This window comes from Oryctolagus cuniculus, chromosome 18, assembly GCF_051225735.1.
Source record: "Oryctolagus cuniculus isolate XC-2025 breed Fujian yellow rabbit chromosome 18, ASM5122573v1, whole genome shotgun sequence".
Taxonomy (NCBI): Eukaryota; Metazoa; Chordata; class Mammalia; order Lagomorpha; family Leporidae; genus Oryctolagus; species Oryctolagus cuniculus.
Genome location: NC_142884.1, coordinates 74,074,326 through 74,091,656, shown reverse-complemented (window position 1 = coordinate 74,091,656; position 17,331 = coordinate 74,074,326). Strand labels below are relative to the sequence as shown.

The following is a 17,331-nucleotide window of genomic DNA, read 5'->3' as shown; positions in this document are numbered from 1 at the left end:
ACGGTGTCAGGCTTGTGAGCATTGAGAAGCCACCTTGTTCAGCACTGTTATAGCCTCTCACTGCAGAGAGGCCGCTCCTGCTAACGGCGGGGGGTGGAGGCCCCAGGGAAGCTCCTGGCTTCCTGAGTGCGATGTTCTGTGGTGCCCTGCTCGGGGATAGAGCTCCCCTTCCTTTGCTGAATGCCACGTTTATCACAGACCCTGGGTTCGAGTGTGGAAACCAACAATGCCTGGATTAGCTTTGCCGGTCTGAGACACCTGCCGGAGTGGCATTCATTGTTCTCTCCATAGAGGGAGGTACACTGGCCTTCTGCCTGTCTGCAATGCTCCTTCAGCCTTCATGGACTGAGAGAGAATGATCTGCACTTGAGTTCTAGCGCAGATTCTTACTTATTTGTTGTGTAACCTTAGTTATCGGAGCTCCTCATCTTTGAGTGAGGTTAATAACAGAAATCATCTCATCAATATTTTGATCGTAATCATTCTAGGGTGTGGCCGTGGGGTCTGTTTAGTCTATTTGCTCTTCGTGTATGGAGTTTTTAGTGATTTTTGCCAACTGCCTTGTAAGCTGTCTGTGAGAATTCACTGAAATGAGACATGGAAGATGCTCAATACGCTGCCTGACACACAGACACTGCCGACTAAAGATGTCGCTCCACAGTGCTTTGGGCGACACCACTCTCCTTGCCGTGAGGGTGTGTGGCATTGGGACGCTCTCCTCTCTTTGGGGGGCCCTTTGTGTTATGTCCTCCTCTAAAGTTAAGCTCCGTGAGGGCAGGGACCTGGTCTGGCTTTGGTCCCTGAGGCATCACCAGGATGCCTGTGGGTAATCAACAAGTAGTTGTTGGAGACACAGCTGTGAAAGCAACAGCTGCAGCCCCCGGCCGGAATCACTGATGCTCCCTGCTCACAGTCCCACCCCCTGCCCCAGCCGAGTGTCTCGAAGAGAGATGGGCACTCAGGGGCAAGAGTGACAGATGGACAAACATTTTGCCTAAAGCACGGGTTTCTGCAATCCAAGGCCCCCCAAAGACTCTCGTTCAAACGGAGCTGAAAGACAATTCAGAGTAAAAGGACCAGGACTGACGGGGTCTGAGGAGATGATACTAGAGAAAAAAGCCCCACAGGAAGCTTTCTGGTGAGGCCAAGGCTTGGAGGGCAGGACCCAGTGGTGGACCAAGGCACAAAGCCAAGGAGCCAAGGAGCTGGAGAAGCCCTCCCCGCGCATGGGAAAGCATCTGTGAGTGAGAATCCAGATGAGACTGTGGCTTGCAGAAGCAAATTAGCTACACAGAGAAACCTAGCAGGTCAAGGAGCAGGCAGAATGCAAAAACCAAGGGGCAGGGCCGTGCTGAATGAGACGGACGGAGCAGTGCTCAGGCAGGGCACAGAAGGCAGGACGCCCAAGCTCCCCTTGCCCCCGAGTGTCCTTTGTCAAGGAGGTGATGGGATGGAAAGTATAAGAAAAAAGCCAAACTCATTATATTTCATGAAGCATCAACCATGCACCAGGCAACAATAGCTATTCATAATTCTGCCTTCATCCTTAGGGGAGACATTAATCAGGTTTCTCATTTTATATCTGAGGAAGGTGAACCTCTGAGAAGTGAAGCAGCTTGTCCAAGAGCTCAGGGCCAGTGGGCGGTCCCAGACTTTCCTTTGCATATTGTGTAGAACTTAGGAGGAACTGAAGGGGTATGGAGATGGGGGCGGGGGCCGGCTGTGAACACACTGCCCAGCGCTGACTCCACTGAAGCTTAGAGCTCCCTGGATCATCCTCACACAAGCCGCAGGTCAAACACAGCCTCCCCCACCCAGAGTCTGCCTCCTGAGCCCCGGCTGAGGGAGGAACACTGCTTCCTCACTGCTGTGTTTTCTGCCTTGTGAGGGATCCTCTCACTGTGACACTCCTGGGCTCTCTCTGGCTTCGCTCTCATTTCCTGGGGACGGAGAGCAAAATATCTGACTGCTGAGGCTGATGTGAATATTTCGTGGGATGTGGAATCTGTTCTCTGTGTAGCAGGGGAACCTAAAGGACAACTCAGAGAAATGGTCAGGCATGGGAAAAAGAAGAAAACCCCAGAGAGCGGAGGGCGCAGTCCTCACCACACGCCAAAGACGTTTCTGCCAAGGGTTCCACTGGAAATGAAACTGACAGCGTGGCCACTGGCCCTGGTTTCTCAGGGCTTTTCATTTTGTTCAGGATGCAACTGAGGGAGGAAAGGATTCTTTGACCCCACTTCACCAAGCAACAGTACCCAGTAAAGAACCTAGCAAGGGGCTAGCCTCGTGTTGCAGAGGGTTAAGCTGCTGTCTGTGACTCGATATCCCATATGAATGCCAGTTTGAGTCCTGGCTGCTCTGCTTCCAATCCAGCTCCCTGCTAGTGTGCCTGAGAATGCATCACAGGATGGCCCAGGCGCTTGGGTCCCTGCTCCCTACGTGGGAGAGTCGGATGGAGATCCTGGCTCCTGGCTTCAGCCTGGCCCATCTCCGGCTGCTGCGTCATTTGGGGAGTGAACCAGTAGATACGGAACATCTCTCTCTCTCTCTCTCTCTCTCTCTCTAACTGTGCCTTTCAAAAAAATTTTTTTTAATGAACCTTGGATGTGTTGATTTAGTTTCACCTCACTTCATTCCACTCTGGTTTGTTTTGTTTGTCCCGAGGTGGGACATGCTATTCGCTGAGTCAACATCTCAGAGGAATGTCAAGAAACGGGAAATGGGCCAGAGAAGACTTGAAAGAGTGGCAAAGGTTCTGGAATCTAGGTCATGGGAGAAACGGCAAAAGGAATGAGAAGATTTAGTTCAAAGATTTGGCTGTGATACGAGGCAGACTCCACATGTTTGAGGGCGATGGTGTGCAGAGTCCTTTAATTGGATTATGTGACTGCCAAGGGCAGAGCCAAGTTTCAGGGAGGATTACTTTGGCTCATTATAAGGCAGATATTTACAACTATCAATGCCGTATAAAGATATAACGATTCCTATCAGTAGGTAGTGAGCTCCCTGTCACCGGGCTTACTCAAACAGCTCTTTGGATGAAATTGGATGATCCTGAAAAGGACATCCTGGTGGTGGGGATGGTGAGTCCAAAACAGAGTGTGCCCCAGTGTGGGGAGCAACTGGGAGCAACTCGGACTAGACTAAGTTACTGGAATTAAGACTTATTCTATGCATCTGCTCTCCCACAATATGGTGCTGAGAAGGGAGAAACAGCTTCTACACAGCTGCCTCCAGTTCAACCAATAAACTGTAGGACCTACTCCTGATTGGAGGAGAGCAGCGTACTCGGCATGTGGGTAGCAGAGTTGGGATTGGTGGAAGAGGACTATAAAGGAGGAGAGAGACAACATGCACCAGGAACATCTATCTGAAGGAACACCTGTGCAGCCCCCGAGAGAGCCGGCCGGCGGTGTGCCGCTCCCCCGCGGAAGTGGGGAAAGTGGCAGGGGGAACCGCCCTTCCACGGAGGTGGAAGGGACGGTAGCCAACCCGGGAAGAACCAGCAGCAAACCCGGGGAGGGCCGAGCAGACAAAAGAACAGCGCAGGGTCCTGTGTCGTTCCTCCACAAAGACGGGGAGCGACACCCCAGCTGTGACTTTTGTAAACCCCAAGAGGCAGGATGAGACATTCTCACCTCCTACTTCCATTTCCCCAGTGTCACACTGGCCTACAAAATGGAGAAGAGGCCAGCAAGACCTCCACGCATGTAGCCAAACACTGCTTGGGGACCAGAGGACTGTGTCGTCCTAACCCCAACAGCATGCCCCCTCCCCAGAGGGGCTCCAGGAGGCTCAGGGAGCCGCACAGCCCTCGAGTTTGGAAAAGTTTGCCGGAGGGGAAGTTCTTCCTCCCTCAGCCCCTCTCTGAAGGAGTCTGCGGAAGACCTGGGAAAGAGGCAGGAACCATGATACCAGAGTCACCACGGGAATGATGCCAAATGATGCAATGGTTTGCGCAAGAGGAAGGTTCTTTCTTCACCTGCTTCTCTCTGAAGCGTTTAAAGGAACCAGAGCCAGCTCGCAACAAGGATATGTTTTGTTTGATCTGCGGGGTTGTTTTAAATATGAGAAGGAACTAATCACCAGCTTTATAGGGAAGATTTCACACATGAAAATTTACGATTTCCTGCTTCCAGTGGGAAAACACAGTCTGACGAGTTAGCACTAACTGGCTGGCGGTGAGAATGGGCAGCCGCCCGTGGTCCCAGGTGTGTCCTCATTTGTGTGGGACTTCCCCGCTTCCTTCTTCTAGACCCCGACTTTCAGTACCAGTCTGTCAGCGGCCATTGGCCCCTCGGTGCCTGTGTCACTCTGGAAACAGGAAATGTGACGCTGGTTGGGGCATGTGTCCTAGACCCTACGTGGCCCACGGTTTCTCACACCCTTTGCAAGATGTCACCATCCAGGTTCCGTCCCGTGGTGCTTGGCTCCCAGTCTTGAGCATTCCTGCTTCCTTCCAGAATTGGGCTGAGAGACAGACGAGTGGGGCTGCAGGGGCATCATGGGAGCAGAGAAGAAGGGCAGCCAGAGGCAGAAGGAAATTGCCTGGTGCCATCCAAAATGGACCCTGCATGGCTGGGCACGCCTGGCCCCAGCCTCTGATCCCCATGCGGGCTGGGCGGCCGATAGTGACTTTCCTTCTGGAAGCTGCGTGGGAAGCATCCCCAGGCAGGACAGTGTTACAAGGAGGGAAACTGTGTTCCCCCGAGATAATGTATTAGTTTACGCCATCATCTTAACACAGACTTTCTGTGCCTTATTCCAGAAGCTTCTCTCAAACTTTAAGTGGCAAAAGGAGTGGGTGTTGAGTGGGAGGATCCGAAGGAGGGGTTCCCTCTGTTTTGCCAGAGTGGGAGGCCCTCTCTCCACGCTCTTGTCCAGCCTCACGCTGCTCCTCTTGGGCTCAGAGTGAGACGTGCCAGCTGTGGAAAGCCCTTCCCTGTCTCATCTCATTGCTTCCCTGGCAGTGCTGGTGGGATTACTATGGCTCTGGCAGGCTAATTAACTTGCCCCAGCTTGGAGAACTCTTAAGTGGCCAAGCCCTTTGGGTTCTGTTTCTTCTAAGGCCATATGGAGCACCGGTTCAAACTGAGATGTGGCTGGTACAGTCCCTGGAACGCGTGTCCTCAGACTCGAAGGGTATTAACAAGTTCCCAGGAGTCCCCACTCTTGAGTTTTAGGTTTGATTTTGCACGGGAGTTGGTGATTCTGAGTGTCGAGGCAGGATCTCACGTGTGGGCCAGTGAGTGAGAGAGGCAGGGAGCAGCAGAATGGTGTATGTAGAGAGTCTTGGGCTAAACAGGAGAGGCTGCTCTAGGACAGTGTGCATGGATGGAGCCCGAGGGCCTCTGGTCATCCACATGCAATGTGGTCCCCCACGTCAGCCCATCTCTGTGCTCCCATCTCGGTCCCTCGGCGCCTGGACATGCTGCTTTCTCTCAGCCATCATCTGGGTACCTTCTGGTGGTTCAGTTCAGTGGACCTCTCTCACCCATCCACCCGTCAGCCTGGTCTCTGGCCTTGCTTCAGAATCATACCCATGCGTATCCCGATACAAACGAGGGGCCTTTCAAAAACTGGAAACACTGTGCATGGATTTCAAATTGTTTTGACCCCCAATAAACTGATTTTTTAATTCAGCTTGACCATATGACTTTTGAGGCACCTCAGGTATGTCAACACCCTACAGTCTAGTTTAATTCTTGACCCTCACCAAAATTGAGAAGTGGAGGATGTGGCCAAGTGCAGGACCTCCAAAGGGTTCATCATTAGGAGCATAAATAAGGAGCTCTGAAATCTGTGGAGCACTCAGGGTCAGGTGCTGACATGATCCAGTGGGCAAGGCAGCCGCAGGCAGTGTAGACAAGGACAACCTCTGACAGTTTTTTGAGACCAGAAGTTGTTTGAACCGGCGGCCCTAATGAAAATCACAGGATTTACCTCCCTGGTGATACTTGATGTGCCTCACAGGTGCTAACATTTTTGTGGATGGTGTCTAGACAGCATACAGATTTTTTTTTTGACAGAGTTACAGACAGTGAGAAAGCAGAGAGAAAAAGGTCTTCCTTCTGTTGGTTCACCCCCCAAGTGGCTGCTACGGCTGGCGCGCTGCACTGATCCGAAGCCAGGAGCCAGGTGCTTCCTCTTGGTCTACCATAGGGTGCAGGGCCCAAGCACTTGGGCCATCCTCCACTGCACTCCCTGGCCACAGCAGAGAGCTGGCCTGGAAGAGGGGCAACCGGGACAGAACCGGCGCCTCAACCGAGACTAGAACCCAGAGTACTGGCGCCGCAGGTGGAGGATTAGCCTAGTGAGCCATGGTGCCGGCCAACATACAACTTTCAATAGCTCGTAAGTATCCAGAACTTTATCCGACATTGGGGCGTGTAGAGGAAGTGAATGATCCCATCCCTGTTGTCAAGAGCCTTTGCACATAAGACGAGTGGACTGTGTAGGGGATGTGGCGGCTGTAGCAGGATTTTTTTCAGCAGAGGAATATGGATTCATCAGATTGATAGTGTGGGAAATCCATCCTGGCTGTAAGGTGACAACGGAGCAAACGTGCGGTGTGGCGAGCGATCACGATGCTGCTCCAGTAGTCCCAATGAGAAATGGTGAGACTGGACACGGAATGACGATGGGGGTGGGAAGGAGGACAGCGATCCAGGAGGCAAGGGAAGGCTGCTGGGTTAGGAGTCAACAGGCAGCAGAACGAGGCAATGAAGGAGAGGAAAGTCGGGGGGGGCTCTCGGGTTCTAGTTCAGGCACGTTGGTGGGAGGGTTCAGAGGCGGCTGTGAATCTTCTGACGTGGACAGATGGCTGCATGAGGATACTGCCATCAAGTAAGCGGAGAATGCTGGGCCCGTGGCAGGATCTGGGGGAACTTGGAGTGCAGGCTGGGGATACACTGACGCTGGGACACGCAAGTGGAGAGTCTCAAGGAGCAGTGCAGGACACAAGGCTGGGTGAGACGTAGAGACTTCTGCATCACCCAAACACAGGTGGCAGCCGGAGTCACACATACCAACAAGGCTACCATCAGAGCAGGCTAATCCTCCACCTGTGGCGCCAGCACCCCAGCTTCTAGTCCCAGTTGAGGCGCTGGATCTGTCCCGGTTACTTCTCTTCCACTCCAGCTCTCTGCTGTGGCCCGGGAGTGCAGTGGAGGATGGCCCAAGTGCTTGGGCCCTGCACCCACATGGGAGACCAGGAGGAAGCACCTGGCTCCTGGCTTCAGATCGGCACAGCGCCGGCCGTAACAGCCATTTGGGGGGGTGAACCAATGGAAAGGAAGACCTTTCTCTCTGTCTCTCTTTCTCACTGACTAAATCTGACTGTCAAAAAAAAAAAAAAAAAAAAAGAACCAACAAAGTTCAAAAACTAAAAGGACCAGGAGGAAATATAAGTTTGCTTTACCTGTGCCAGGTTTAGAGTCTTGGGCTAAAATCCTATAAATATGAGTCAGGAGGGTGTGGAATAATAGGTACAGAAAACCACAGATTAGCCAGCCCTCACACAAAGGAGACCATTGCTTCCGTTGGAGCAGGAAGAGAATGTAGCAAAATAGGAGGGCCAAGGACCAAGCCTTAGAGGTTACCTTGGGGGAAAGGTGAGACAAAGAATCTAAGGTGTCAGGGGTCAGAGAAGGGGGACAGCAGGAGCACGCAGTGCCCTGGATGGCAAAGGAAGCCAGACAATAGGGTTGGCAGTGCTGGAATGCGCGTTGACCTCTGGTGACCAGGAGGGCACCAGGGACCCCGGAGGGAACTTTCAGCCTCCTGGTGGGGCCAGGGCATAGTGTGCCATCCCCTGGGTAAGCCAGGGCACACTTAGAACAAAGCCCACACGAAGGTTGTCCAGAGCAGGCCAGCAATTCAGCTGCTGCGGAACAATGGAGCCTCCTCTAGGCTGGTCCTGTCCCTCTGCGCTCTGTAGGCAGGTGCTCGCAGCAAAGGGAGCCCCGGAGATAAGCACCTGAGTGAGCGGGCAGAGGAGGGCAGTCCTCTGGTGTCCAACCAATGACCCCAGAAAGGAGAGGACATTTCATTGCCGTGGTTAGTTCCCTCACGGCTCCCTCACCCAGCACTGTCCTGGGTTGGATCTAAAGCACTCTGCTGTGGCTGAGGAGGAAGACACGGGTCCTGGCCTTCAGTGCAGCAGGGTGGGTCTTCATTCGTGGGACTATCCCCCTTTCAAAATGCCCCACCGGCAGAACCCATGAAAACCTCCACTCAGACGCTTACAAAAGTAGGTGGATTAACAACCTCTTCATGCTCCCCATGCAGAGGGCTCGAGGGAAACTCTAACTGTCTGATAGATGAGCTCATAGGCTTCCCGGGGACTGTAGTGGCTCCTTGATATGTTCTCTGGCAGCACCAACCATCACTGTGCTCAGTCCACCTGTATTTCCAACGGCCTGTGACATTCCACCTGAACCACCTTTCCTGGTCTCAAGGTCGGTTCTGAAGTCAAACTTAGCATACAGCATCTCTCAGATGATCACGCTCTGCAAACACCCCCATCCCTGTCCACAGTAGCCTTTTTCATCATCCCGCCTGCATCCAGTCAGTTGCCAGGTTCTTTATCAAGCAGTCATGAGCACATAATAGTCAATATTTACTTGATGAGTGGATGTGTGTTTTGTCCAGATAGCCTCTGTGGGCTAATAGCTAACTATGGCTGTAGCCCTGCTAATGTCAGGAGGGCTTTTGATGCAGATGAAACTGACCTCTTGCCCCTTAGAAGGCCAGTGGCTTTGGACACAGTTTCCTTGTACACAGAATGTCAGTTATTACCTCCATGAGCCCTTTATTTGGAACAGTAAAAAAAAAAAGACCTTCACTGAAAACAGATCTCAATTCCTTTCCCAGATCCATCTTCTGTTGTATTCGACTTTTAAAATTTCAATTAAACATTATCTAATAAATGAGTTTTAAATGCAGTACTGGCTGTGCAAAAAATTAGCCTGGTATATTTTCCCTCTAGAGACATACTGTCGGATTTTTTTCTAAGATTTTTATTTATTTGGGGAGTAGATTTTCAGACAGACAGAAGTAGAGACAGAGAGAAAGATCTTCCATCTGTTGGCTTGTTCTGGAAATGGCCACAATGGCTGGACCTGCACTGACCCAAAACCAGGAACCAGGAGCTTCTTCTGGGTCTCCCTTGCAGGTTCATCTTCTACTGATTTCCCAGGCCATAGCAGAGAGCTGGATAGAAAGAGGAGCAGCCGGGACTCGAACCAGTGTGCGTATGGATACCGGTACTGCAGGCGGAGGTTTAGTCTTCCATGTCACAGCACCGGCCCCTGCTGTCTGATTCTTAACAAGTCCCCTCCTTTGTCGAATCCTCCCAGCCCATCCACAGGACCTGCCCCACCGCATGGCACCTTGGAGGTCTCCTGCAGATTCCTCCACGCTCAACTTAGCCACCGTTAGAGGTGGACTTGTCTTCCCGTCGGACAGTGAGGCCTCCAGCCGTGTGCCCTGCACGTGGGAGATGTGAAATCAGTGCTTCACACTCAGGATGGCTGAAGAACTCGAGAGGGGTGAAGATGAAAGGACTGAGGGTGGAACACCCAAGTTACCTGTGTGTCCCCTAGCAAGCTCGGACGGGCTGGGAAGGAAATGCTGGTGATGAGGAGGGAACCCCAGTGAGTGTGGGTTCAAAGTCAAGGATAAGTAGCAATTCTGATCCCATTGCTTGACAATAAAAAGTCTAAATTTTCTTCCACCACTATCTGTGGAAAATATTTATTCATGACACATCCTGGGTTCTCAATAAATATTTATTAAATGAATAAATGGATGTTTCTTCTCTCCATCTGTTTGTCAGTCTTTTTTATCTCTTGATTCCTTGTAACCACTCCTCGACCCCCCCCACACACAGTCACCCTGTCGTATCTCTCTCCCACTCACTCTCTCCTCTAATTCCACCTTTGAGAGTCTGAGTTGTGTTCCTGTAAATGTGATCATTCCCTGTTTACAGAGGAGAAAACAGAGGTACCAAAGGCCACACAGCTAGGAATGATTGCAGGAGATGGCCCTGTACCCTGGACCTCCCAAGCACTTCTGTGTGCATTAACCATGGTGCCAGTGGCTGCAGCGCTGTCTGAGGGCCATACCAGGACGTGAGAGTCCACGGGTGCCGAGTGCCACACAGCTAGGAATGATTGCAGGAGATGGCCCTGTACCCTGGACCTCCCAAGCACTTCTGTGTGCATTAACCATGGTGCCAGTGGCTGCAGCGCTGTCTGAGGGCCATACCAGGACGTGAGAGTCCACGGGTGCCGAGTGCCTGGTGTTGAAGCCTCCTCTCCCCTCCCATCCAAGGACAGTGTGATGGCCTGAAGACTGCAGCTCCTTGACCCCCGTCTCAGCATGTCCTATTTGAGATCCACACCCCCCTCCCAAACATCTGCCTGGAAGAGGGGCAACCGGGACAGAATCCGGCGCCCCAACCGGGACTAGAAGCCAGTGTGCTGGCGCCGCAGGCGGAGGGTCAGCCTATTGAGCCGTGGTGCCGGCCTTTCCTCACTATATTGAGCTTCCAGAGTTGTTAGTCACAATTCACTATGCTCTGTATTTCATCTTCACATTGCTTCTGATACAAGAGGTATACATTTTATAGAGACTCTGTTCTATGCATTTCTTTTTTTTTTTTTAATTTGGTGTCAAAAGTCCATGATCTCCATGCTTACTTTGTGTGGAAACATTATTTGAGTACCTAAGAAGGTGGAAAATTCCTCAATAAATGTACTTTTGCATTTGTGAAAGATAAAAATTTTCTGAGATCTCGTCTCTGGGCAACTGCAAATGCGGTGGCTTTGAGTGAGCTCATCAAAAGAACCAGGTTGTCCAGCCCAGTATTTCAGGCAGTGGACAAGGTCCCCAGCCAGGCATGCACAGTCCTGTGTGTTTCTCCATTACGCTGTGTCTGCTCAGCACCGTTACGGACCCACGAGACCACCGTTCAACTTTCTGAGTGTTTATGCTTACACAAGTATATATGTGGTTGTTGCTTATTTTGATTGTCTAAAGTGGCCTGTGAACTCTTCTGTCATGTTTTTATCTGTTCTCCAAATAAATCCCCTATTAAAAATGTAAGCAAGTGTCTTTTAAAAGAATTTTTAGGCCGGCACCATGGCTCAATAGGCTAATCCTCCACCTGCGGCGCTGGCACACTGGGTTCTAGTCCCAGTTGGGGCGCCGGATTCTGTCCCGGTTGCCCCTCTTCCAGTCCAGCTCTCTGCTGTGGCCTGGAGAAGGTAGTGGAGGATGGCCCAAGTCCTTGGGCCCTGCACCCGCATGGGAGACCAGGAGAAGCACCTGGCTCCTGGCTTCGGATGAGCGCAGTGCGCCGGCCGCAGCGGCCATTGGAGGGTGAACCAACAGAAAAGGAAGATCTTTCTCTCTGTCTCTCTCTCTCTCTCTCACTGTCCACTCTGCCTGTCAAAAAAAAAAAAAAAAAGAAGTTTTACATGTTTTTTTGTTTTTCCCAGCTTTTGATCTTTGAAGATTTTAGACTCTGGGGATTTTGCCCTTTCCAGATTTCAACATCCGGGATTCTGGCGTTTAGGACTGTGTCTTTGGGAGGTGAGGCACAAGCTTGTTACAAACACAAGCTACTGTGAACTCAGGGAGGCTCAGTGTTTTCTGCTCTGACTAGACTCACATTTGACATTTCTCCATTTAGGACAAAGATCTGGAAACCTTATCTGGACCACCTGCTGGCCATTCAACAGGCTGGGGCATTTCAGTGGCTGCACACCCTGGTCTGGGTGTGTGTCTGTGAGCATTAACACAGGCCTCCAGCTTTAAAAGCATGGCATCAAGAATGCTGACAAGATGAAATAGCAAGAGCAGTTGTCATGGTCTCATAGCCTGAGCTTCCCCTGAATTTACCCTGAGGTTTATCTACTCATTTGTTAGCCTTAGCAGTGCCGCTCCCTGCATGTCATTCCTCAGGAAACTCCTGGGGAGATCCTATCAGCATCACCCTTGGCCTTGCCATTTCTTTTTTAATATGCTGATTTGTTCCATCTCCTTTCACTCAGATGGACAAGTATGGGAAGTCAGTCTGATCTGGATCATTCTCAAGTACTGGCCGCTGTACACAGATTGCAACAATTAAGACAGTGTTACAGGTTCTCATCCAGGTCATCTTAGAATTCTAGAGAAAAGCAAAAACGCAGCCCGTTTACCTGCAGGAGCGCAGACCGTAGCACATGCTCATGCAGATAAACGGCCCTTGCACGGCTGTGTTTTCTACCTCACACTTTCTGTAAGAAGCATGTTTCCCCCGCAGTACTTAAAAATCCCATCAAGCGCCAACTTGCATTTCAAGACGGAGTTGTGTTATTAGGTTCAAGTAAAAGGGGAGATAGACAAAAATCACTTTAGAGTTCACTTCTCGGAGAATTGCCAAGGCCCCCTGTTTCTTTCCACACACACCGCGTGCAGTCCTTCACCCAGCAGATCAAACTGGGAGCTGGGGGTGGGGGCAGGGGACGGGGTTGAGGGGAGGCACCCTGTAACCTACTCTGCAGCTGGGATCCTCTCTTTATCTTGGCAGTGCTTTCTAGGTTAGGATAACTCTGGATAATCCTAATTAAAGCCCTATCCACGCTGGAACTTCACAACCAAACAAACCAGTTTCACAACTCAAAGGAATTTAATTTGGCCTCAATACTTGCAATGGAATAAAACACAAAAGCAGGAGTCAGCTAATGAGCAACTGGACACCAGACACACGGCTGGCTCAATCCAATTAAGAAACATTAGCAGGCTAATGACAGACCCGTTCAGGAAGGGTTCAGGCAGAACCCAAGGCTCTGCAGAGCGGCCAGGCAGACGGCATAGGTGGATTCCCTCGCGATTTCAAAAGCACAACCAAGGACGGGAGAACCTGGCTTTGTAAGCTCTCCTGCCCACCCAAGGAGCCTGAGCCCATGTCTAGAACCCAGCCCAGCATTCCTCCAGACAAAATGCTGGTTAAGCCTAAAGACAAACACAGGACATTGCCGGTACAAAGAAACACACAAAACACGGCGGTCTTGCTTATTGATAGCTATTCCTTGGAAACTGCAAAGTCAGTGCTCGGATGCACTCCACCTTCACCTCTCTTTCCCAGCCCTGGCTCCTTCCCCTGCACCTCTCGAAGCGAACAGAACCACGCAGCGAAAAACACTAGGGAGGTGCTTTCATTTTCTCCATGCCAAGTATGTCATTGCAAAGCCAAATTTGACAGAGTCCCACAGAAGCCAAGCAAGTTTCAGACCCTACCCTCGCTCGGTAAGAATTCCAGCGCCCGTCCGCTTACCTGTCACCAGAACGGCCTTTTGATCCACAGGCAACCACTCTTGCTCAGACAGGTAAGTGTACATGAGGAGACATGACAGGGAGAAGAGTGCAAGGCCCCAGAACAGGGACAGGCTGATGAGGCAAACGGCCGCCCAGAGGCCCAGGGCCAAGCACACTGCCTGGCTCCCCACCTGTTCCGGGCTCTTCTTGTATTTGCTAAGAACTGTCGCCACCAGCAGTGCGGCAGCAGCCAGGCAGAGCCCTGCCATCTCGCAGGAGAAAGCGCTCGTTCTCCACCTCTCTGCACCTTCCTGCGCTCGGGGTCAGGGATTCCAGTGGGCAAAAGCCGGCGGCAGGCAGCCTGGATTATATGAGCGCAGAGGCAAGAAGGGAGGGGAGGGAACAGCCCCGGCCCCTTCTGAATGAGCCTGGATTAAGCATCATCCTGCAGGCTCATATTCCCAGTGGGTAGTTGAACTGCACGTACTTCAGCATAAATACAGGGCACTTCCGACCGGGCCCTGCCCACCTTGCCCCTTGCACGCCCAGCACAGGTGCGTTTGCAGTGGCAGGCAAACATGCGCTTTCTCAAGACAACCGTCCCACCTCTGGGGAGATGACTGGCTGGATAATCATTGACAGAAATGGAACTGAGCACAGGAGAACAAAACCTCTAGCCCAGGGGAAGATTAAATTCTGCTGTAGAAGCCTTGGGGAGGCAATGTGTGCAAAGTCCCTTTTTCGGCTGAGCAGCACGTGTGTGTGTGTGTGTGTGTGTGTGCGTGCGCTTGCGTGCACAAACCCAGGCGATCTGTGCAATTTGGAAGAGAGATTCTGGGGGGTGAATGCTTCCCTGAGCTGGCCCAAGCCGGCGTGACTTCTGAGGGAGGAGGGAGGTGACTCCTTTGCAGAGAAGTGCCTTGATCTCACCAGAGGGCAGTCGATAGCAATGACATTGTAGCTGACCGTGGCCAGCACCTGCTGCACTCACTGTGGCAGGGGCTGTTCAGACACTTAGTTATTCCTTCTCTTGATTGAGAGACCACTGTGTCCCAGGCTGTGTTTTGGGCAGTGGGACAAGGCAGTCAAGGTGCTCAGTCACTTCAAATGTAGGATGAAGTGGGTTCTATTGTAGTCATGTTGCAGGAGAAGAAACAGGAGCACAGAGAGGTTGAGGCACTTGTCCAAGGGCACACGGCAGTGGAACCAAGCACTACCTTTGGAGTCTTAACCACACTGTTGCCTGCATTAGAACCAAATAAATAGGCTGGTGCCACGGCTCACTAGGCTAATCTTCCACCTGTGGCTCCAGCACACCGGGTTCTAATCCTGGTTGGGGTGCTGGTTCTGTCCCAATTGCTCCTCTTCCAGTCCAGCTCTCTGCTGTGGCCCAGGAGGGCAGTGGAGGATGGCCCAAGTGCTTGGGCCCTGCACCTGCATGGGAGACCAGGAGGAAGCACCTGGCTCCTGGCTTCGGATCAGTGCAGCGCCGGCCATAGCAGCCATTTGTGGGGTGAGCCAACAGAAGGAAGACCTTTCTCTCTCTCACTGTCTAACTCTGCCTGTCAAAAAAAAATCATCATTGCATCAGAGCGCTGTTACATGCTAGCTTCCCTACCTTCTTTGGCTCAGATGTCTACCTAGATGTCACCACCTCACCACCCAACCTCAAAGGCTGTCACTGCACTGACCTCAACTGACAAGTGTGTATTCGATTCGTACATTTTAAGAGATTTTTTTTTCTTCCTGCCTTTTCTACTAGACTATGAACATGTAAGGGCAGGGGTCTTATCTGTTGGTGGTGGTTTTTCCTTCACCGATCAGCCAATGCATAGCCTAGTGCCCGCCTGGCACATTGCACGTACTTCTTTAATATTTGTTGAATGGCTGCAGGAAGGATTAAGTCTGCGGTGAGTGCCTTGTCGGTGGATGTTTCTGCACCAGCCACTCAGCAGGGAATGATATGGATCCAAGTGTTGACGATGCTGAGCCAACAGCCAGGGAGGGGATGGCTGCCACAGGAGTAGTGCCCAGGGTGGTGCTTTTACCAATTGAGGACCACGTGGAATTACAGCATTTCCAACCCCCCGATCCCTGAATGCCCCCATTGCTTTGCTTGACGACATCCCACTGGAGAGCTGCCTTCCTGAGCTAATTGTGTCTTCCGGTTTCTCCCCATTATTTGCTCTAAGGCCATCCCTGCTGCGCTAGTACCTCATAAATCTGCCAAGCTGGCTTTCAGTATCCCAAGGTGAAGGAGCCAACTGGAACGACTCATTCTTACCCTTGACACTGATGGGTCCACGTGCTACTCCTGCCAAAGGTGGGGCCTTCTGGAAGCATCTTCTAGGGACAGTGCAAGTGCATCCCAGCCAAAGGAGAGGATTCCAGCCTGGAGATGCAAACCGTGCGGAGACTCCTCCAATGGACGCTTTCTTAGACTCAGTAGTTCTCGAATTTAAAAGGGATTTTGGAAAAGTAACTTCGCGTCTAGAATAAGGATTCTCTCTGTCACATCCCACCAAGTGGTCATCTTGTCTCCTGCCAAAACAACTCGGACAACAGACACTCCTCTGGCTCGCCTGTCGGACTTTGCAGTCCAGGGAGGAAGGTTCTCCTTAGACGGAGCTTCACCTTGGCACGCGTCTTCCACCCCCACTTGGAGTCACATGGGGGCCGTGTGGTTCCCTTTCTCTCAGCTATGTGAAGAGTGTTTCCCTGTCTCACCTTCTCTAGGCTGACGGCACCCAGTTCTCTCAACTGCTCCTTACATGCGGGATAGAATTTTATCCGGTGCTAAACATCCGCCACAGCTACATTTTTAAAAACTTAAGCCTTTTGAAAATCATGTTGTCACACTAGTTGAAGACTATTTTGTTCTGCTGGCTGTAGCACGGCAATGGCCAAGCAGATGATGGTTTGCGAAGCACAGACTGTGTGCTGATGCCACAGGGATCCAAAGTTCAGGATATGAACCGGGCAGTGCAGATCAAAACAGATAATCCCAAGAACAATGGGCTGGTCTTCCTGGCAGTACAAAGTTGGTTAGGCCCTTTGTGTGGGGAGCAGCCCGGACTGAACTGAGTTACTGGAATTAAGACTTATTCTATGCATCTGCTCTCCCACAATATGGCGCTGGGAGAGAAGTAAACAGCTTCCACGCAGCTGCCTCCAGTTCAACCAATTAACTGTAGGACTTGCTCCTGATTGGAGAGCAGCGTACTCGGCGTGTGGGCAGCCGAGTTGGGATTGGCGGAGGAGGACTATAAAGGAGGAGAGAGACGGCATGCACCGGGAACATCTAGGGGGAACATCTAAGGGAACCCGTGCAGCCCCCGAGAAAGCCGGCCGGCGGTGTGCCGCTCCCCTGCGGAAGTGGGGAATGCGGCCAGGGGGAACTGCCCTTCCACGGAGGTGGAAGGGATAGTAGCCAACCCGGGAAGAACCAGCAACAAACCCAGGGAGGGCCGAGCAGACAAAAGAACAGCGCAGGGTTCAGTGTCGTTCCTCCACGAAGAGGGGGAGCGACACTTTGAGTATTTGGGAAATAATGAATGGCATTGGTGCAAATATCATACACATTTCTACCTTTTTTTTTGACAAGCAGAGTGGACAGTGAAAGAGAGACAGAGAGAAAGGTCTTCCTTCACCATTGGTTCACCCTCCAATGGCCACCACGGCTGGCATGCTGCGGCCTGCGCACCGCGCTGATCCAAAGCCAGGAGCCAGGTGCTTCTCCTGGTCTCCCGTGCGGATGCAGGGCCCAAGCACTTGGGCCATCCTCCACTGCGCTCCCGGGCCACAGCAGAGAGCTGGCCTGGAGGAGGGGCAACCGGGACAGAATCCGGCGCCCCGACTGGGACTAGAACCCGGTGTGCCGGCGCCGCAGGGTGGAGGATTAGCCTAGTGAGCTGCGGCGCTGGCTTCTATTTCATTTAGTAGGAAACATAGATAAGGGGACAACTAGAATTTGCAGCTGGATTGAGATTTTTTTCTGTCACTGAAATGTAGGGTGATAACTAA

At 51.8% G+C, this 17,331-nt stretch overlaps 1 protein-coding gene across 1 annotated transcript in view; it reads right to left on the bottom strand.

Annotated features, from left to right (window-relative positions):
• Positions 1-13,778, bottom strand: part of HSD17B2 (hydroxysteroid 17-beta dehydrogenase 2) — a 61,476-nt gene extending 47,698 nt beyond the window's left edge. The window contains exon 1 of the mRNA XM_008257668.5: positions 13,328-13,778. Coding sequence (XP_008255890.2) covers positions 13,328-13,577 — 250 coding nt within the window. The 5' untranslated portion in view covers positions 13,578-13,778. The remainder of the gene's footprint in view (positions 1-13,327) is intronic.
• Between the last annotated feature and the right edge of the window lie 3,553 nt (positions 13,779-17,331).